The following is a 6,194-nucleotide window of genomic DNA, read 5'->3' on the forward strand; positions in this document are numbered from 1 at the left end:
AAACACACATTAATTTGTGTATTATGCCAAAGGTTAGGTGTAGACTCAATCTTTACCCTCCCAAACACACATTAATGTGTACTAAGTGGGCGTTGTTTGTTTTTATCTTTTGGTGCACAGGTTGCAAAAGGTTTTCCTGATTCAGTAATATATACACCACAAATTTAAATCATACACGGGTAACTTATTCCTCACCTACTACTACAAACCCGGAAAAAAAGCCAATTTTTTTTTATTATCAAGTCATAGTCTCAAACATGAATTCAAGATGTACCCAATTTGTGGAGTAAACTTTCCGCCAATTTAACAAACACTATAAGAGCAACAATACATGTAGTACATAGAAAACATAGATAATTGAGAAAATAAAGCAATTTCTTTTGGGTTTCAATTCATTACCATTCAAAGCATAATACAACTATATCTGACTAAAAATTGCTTTCATTTCCCAAAAAAAAATACACAAAACTAAGAGAATTTACCACAATTCGATCAATTTCGATTCTAAGCAATGCCGACCTTAGCTCCAGCTGCTTCGAGCTGCTTCTTCGCCTCTTCCGCCTCCTCCTTCGACACTCCCTCCTTAAATTTCTTCGGCAATCCTTCAATCAATTCTTTCGCCTCCTTCAATGCCAAGCTCGTCAAAGCCCTAACCGCCTTAATCGTAGCAATCCGCGCATTGCTCGGCACATCCTCAATCACGACATCGAACTCCGTCTTCTCTACGGCGGCCGCCGGAGCATCAGCAACGGCACCGGGAGCCGCGGCGGCTGCGGCGACAGGGGCGAAGGCGGCGGCGGAGACGCCGAGCTTGTCCTGGAGGTATTCGACGAGTTTTTGGGCGTCGGCGAGGGATAAACTGGAGATTTCGTCGCCGAGCTTGACTACTTTTTCGGGGGCTTCGACGGCGGAGATGGGGCGGAGGAAGGTGGCGCGGCGGGAGGTGGGTTGGAGTCGGAGTGGGAATTTTAGGGTTTGGTTTGGTTGGGTAGGATAGGAGGTGGATGGTGGAGGGTGAGAGGGCAAAGGGAGGGTTAGGGTTGAGAGAGTTGAGGCCATTTTTGCACAGAGAGAGAGAGAGAATAGGGAGAGTAGGAGGAAGAGAGAGAGACAGAGAGAGTGTGAAGATTGGGACAACAGGAAGAAGATAGGATAAGGGTAGAGTGGGTAAGAATGAAGATAACATTGCTGAGCTCTGTTTGAATCTAAAGTTCTTCTGTTTGGCAGGTGGGATAAAAAAAAGCGGGGCATTCCGAGAATCGAACTCGGGACCTCTCGCACCCAAAGCGAGAATCATACCACTAGACCAAATGCCCGCACAGGAGGAAATTAGTTTTTATAGTTTCATATTATAAAATATATGATTCTTTGTTCACCAGTCAGAATCGTTTAGGGGTGAGCAGCGGATATACCGATCCGCCAAAACCGACCGAATCGAACCGATCCGCCACATTTTGGACGGATGCGTGATGATGAGCGGACGGTTGCGGATTGATTTTCTCCAATCCGCCAATTTGGCGGACGGATGGCGGATTTGAGATTTTTTGGCCGCAACCGAACCGCCAAACCGCCAAATCGCGAGCACCTGTAGTAATTTATAAGACTTTGTATTTTCAATTTGTTTAAATATTATGTTTGTGTTTTCAATTGAAAAAGAGTTTAAATATTTTGTTGAAAAAAAGTTTTCAACTTGAATATATTTTTGAATTGAAAAAAATAAACATATTATTCATCTATATTTTTTAGTTTTTAAATCTAACTCTAAAAATAATAAATAAAAAATATGATATATGCTGGTTGGTTTTTGTTTTCAAAAACATATGTAGATGTAACAATATAGAGACATTCAATCTCTACTACTGCTCTGTTTATGGTTTTGGTGGTTTGAATTGTTATTATATTTTAAGAATCACAGATTGTAATACTTTATAGGGATGAATCATGTTGTAATTGTAATATGTGGATGAAGCATACAGTGATCGTGATATTCTAAAGTTTCAAACTTTCTTTCTTTGGATAAGGCATACAGTGATTGTAATACTTTTTTAAGTCATTGACTGTAATATTTTTTTTTTCTTTTTTTTTAAGGAAGTGCACAAGTTGAATTATGTTGAAAATTTATAAAATTTTAAACCGCCAAACCGATTCGCATCCATCCGCCAAACCGCCAATCCGCTCAATCCACATCCGCCGGATTGGCGGACGGATGCGGATTGATTTTCTTCAATCCGCCAATCTGACGGACGGATGGCGAATTGGAGGTTTCGTGGCCACAACCGACCCGCGCCCACCCCTAGAATCATTTGCCACTTGCTATTTTAGTTCACATTCTACAAAAGGCGTGTAAACAAATAGGAAGAATAGTTGGCTTTTTGGGAGTTATTTTTTTTGGTTAAAATAAGTTGTTCCCACACTGGATAAATTTTTTAATAAGATCGTAGGAATAAATTATACTATAAAATAGTGTTTGATTGATTGGAATAAAATGATCATTTTATCAAGAAAAAATTCATTCACCTGTTTGGTTAAACTACAAAAATAATGATAAATGCATTATAAATGAAATCATTTTTCATTATTTTAAGAGAATGGTGAATTACCATTCTATTTCATTCAATTTCACCTCAAATAGAGCATAAATGTAAATGAGTTAATTGATGAGTTATATTCTTGGAATAAATTAATAGGATAAAAGATTGGATGGAAGGAGTGGTAATTATTGACATGGGTAAGCCCATTGCGACAACCCTCACTTCTGATTAGTACTAATCTCTAATTAAGTATGATAAGTAATTGATCAGACTAAAATTCTGAATTGATTGCATGAATGTACTACTTTAATAACATTTCTATCTGTCTGCCATTAATTGATCTGTTCGTGTTTTAATTTCAAACTGCAAATTGAAAGTTTTATCGGCGACCGATTCAGAAATTGATTGATATTTTATGCTAATTAGAATTTATGTGATTTTATGGTAGGTTTAATTAACATTTGATTTGGAACGATTAAATTAGATTAAAAATTGTTAAATCACATTAGTTCAAGTAATTACCTTATTGCCATTAAGTAGACAATACTAGGCCCTTTATTTAGTCTTGATTTATATATGCATGGCATCACTCTTCATCACTTTTCCTAGACCAAAACCGTGAGAGATAGAGAGAGAGAGACTTGGTAGGAGATTGAATTCATCAAGAATTAGCTTGGAGATTTAGAAGAATTGAGGGAAATTTGCATATTTGAGTTTCCACATCTAGAATTCAAGACATAAGGTAGAAAATTCATCCTTTCAATTGTGAATTTAAGTTGTTTCTTGCATGGTTCATGGAAATATTGGAGGTTAGAGTCAAGAATTAATTTGAAGAGTTGAATTGTGAGCTAATTCATGCATGCATGTACATATTCTTGCATTTTGAGATTGTTTTCATGAAAACTCTTACATTGATGTTCATATTTTGGTAGAGGTCCATGAATTCACCATGATTTTGAGCTCAACATTGCATTTGATCTTGTTTTGGAACACTAGAGCTCTTGGAAACTCTCGCATGTATGATTTTGCATTATTCTTCGTATTTACACTTAATTTTATGTTCAATTGGCTTACTTTTGGGCTTGATTTCATAAATTGATCTTTGAAACATGTTGTACTGTGAGTCTTCAAGTGTTTTCCAGGAAATTAGCCCAAAAGAATCGAGTTTGAAGCTTTAGAAATTGAATTTTGTGCTTGAGGATCAATCTGGAAATTCCAGATTTTAGATCCACGCTCGAGCGGAGGACTTCACGCCCGAGCGTACACTCTGAGTACATGCACTTCTGCTCGAGCGTAGGAAGTCACGCTCGAGCGTGAAATGCATATGCCCAGAAGTTCATATGTTTTGCAGTCCGCTCGAGCGAGAGAATTCACGCTCGAGCGAGGGTCTGAGTCTCACGCTCGAACGGAGGTCAAGCGTCCGTCGAGCGTGAAAATCGTGCATCCAGTACTTTTTCATATGTTTTGCAGTCCGCTCGAGCGAGACCCCTGTTTCAACAAAATTTTGAAAAGTGTTCTAAGGTACATTTTTGCATCCTCATTCCATCCTAGGCATTCCTAAACCAAGTTTAAGGCATCTTAATGAGGATAATGTTATAGAACCACACTAAGTCAAGATTAGGAGCTAAGCTATTTTTCCCAAGTGTGTAACTTAGTGGGTGTGTTCATTCTACAACTGTGTAGGGTTGGCACCCGAGGACGCTGACTAGCCTACTTGTAGCCCAGTGCTCTGCGAGTAACAATGTTGTAAAGATATGTTCAATTATGATTATTTTCTGAATGGTCAACTGTACTGCTTACTGAAATGTCTTTATTTAATGAATGAATGTTTGTCCTATTTGTAAACTGTACTCGTGGCATCCATAGCAACCTACTGTTACTGTTACTGCTATTGTTATAGAGATCTTTGTCGGTTCTAATATAAGGACCACTATTGTTTACTGTTTGATAGCTATCAACTAACTGTTCGGTCTGTCAAGACCTATTGTACTATTTTGCTATTGGATGTACCACACATGACTATTATGGTTTCTGAATAACTGTTATGGCATGAAATATGAGCCACTGATTGAGTAACTGTTTTACTGATACAATTGGTTATTTTAATTACTGAAAGGACATTCATTCTTAACCTCTTTACGCATATGTTATTCACTGGGCTTTAGCTCACTGTTTATATTTATATGTAGGTGTCCAAGCACCGGGCCGAAGCTAGGAGCGTCGAGTTAAGCTCCCGTTTTGTCAAGCCAACCTTTGTACCTCACTTTGAGGTTCCATGTCTGTTCAAGCTAGGGCTGCTCTGGGGTATCTCAGTTCCACACTTCTGTCTCTGTTTTGTAATAAGTGTTTAAGACTTGACTGCACAGTTTTGTGGAAAAGACTTGGTCCCTAACCCGGACGTTGTGTATATGACGTATGCATATATGTTGGTTTATCAATGTGGCATGTTTATAAAAATCTTTTTGCATTCAGGTTTTCACAACTCATTGGACATCTTTTATTTATTGTATTGGCTTTCGCCAGCCCCTCTACTCTATATTATTGTCGTTACTGTTAAGCAGGCCTTTGGTAATCATAGATTACTGGCTGATTACGATGCTAAACACATAGAGGCGGGTTTGGGTCGTGACACCCGTAAAGATTATAGCCCACCATGTAGGACCAAATACATATCTCAAATACTAAAGCCCAGCATTACTGAAGCCCCACGTAGCAATAAGAACCAATGACATCAAGACACATGGCAAAGGAAGGGCAAGGCACATAAGCAGACAAAGATCTGCAAAGTTATTGCCACGGCACATCGCCATTAATGAAGCCCTTTACAGTATTTATTGCGATAACCCTTCTCTGTCGGGACAAAACGCCTTCACCATGAACAAGGTAAGCTAGAGCATAGACTTTCGGCCAAGGTGACAAGTCGGAAAGGACAATGAAATGATTACCAGAGGATATAAGCAGACGTCGAAGACAGGAAGAAGGTTAGGCTTTCTATCTCTAATCCATCTCTACGATCAACTTCTCTTTCTAACTTGCTCGTCGAAGGGTTCGCTGGGGGACTCTCCGTTACCCGTTGAACTCTTGTGCAGGTTCCCTCGTGGGCTTGATCACTCAGACACCGGTTTGGGAAGCGTGGATCAGCCCGACCCGTTCCATCTGGAACCCGTTGTACCATCAGCTGGCGCCGTTTGTGGGAAAGGTTTTTGTTTCGCGCGCCAGTTGTGCTCATTGTCGCCGGAGACCCTCTCCCAATAATCCCCTCCTATCACCTTTGAAGGTGGATGGTCACAACTAGATCCATGGCTTCTCACCCCAATGTTCTCGATCATCAAGCCGACCCTCCCAATCCAAATAACCCACCACAGTATTTCGCCGAGCTCACCAACAGCATTAACCGCTTGGCCGAGCAAAACCAAGCCCTGATTAATGCTCTACTCCAAAGAAACCTTCCTATGCCTCCTCCACCACCTCCAGATATTCCACCTAACCAAGAACGAGCCCCGAGCCATACTATCCTGCAGCCTAACCCACCCAACTTGAAAGGCTTGCGAGCTCCCCTCTCAGATATAAACCTGCCACCCTGGGCCCCGCATCCATCGGTCCCGGTACCAACCCCCGAAGGAGAGGCCAGTAGCGTCTAGCCCCTGCTCCTCTCCGGTAGTG

At 40.4% G+C, this 6,194-nt stretch overlaps 1 protein-coding gene and 1 non-coding gene across 2 annotated transcripts; both read right to left on the bottom strand.

The window, feature by feature from the left end:
- Positions 1-278: 278 nt before the first annotated feature.
- On the bottom strand, positions 279-1,249 carry LOC114277257 (large ribosomal subunit protein bL12c). The gene has a single exon (XM_028219129.2). It carries the CDS (start codon positions 1,057-1,059, stop codon positions 505-507), a length of 555 nt encoding a protein of 184 aa, XP_028074930.1. The 5' UTR covers positions 1,060-1,249; the 3' UTR covers positions 279-504.
- On the bottom strand, positions 1,245-1,316 carry TRNAP-UGG (transfer RNA proline (anticodon UGG)). The gene has a single exon. It is a non-coding gene; the product is annotated as a tRNA-Pro (tRNA).
- Between the last annotated feature and the right edge of the window lie 4,878 nt (positions 1,317-6,194).

Source organism: Camellia sinensis, chromosome 4 (assembly GCF_055761805.1).
Source record: "Camellia sinensis isolate YWXY chromosome 4, ASM5576180v1, whole genome shotgun sequence".
NCBI classification, from domain to species: Eukaryota; Viridiplantae; Streptophyta; class Magnoliopsida; order Ericales; family Theaceae; genus Camellia; species Camellia sinensis.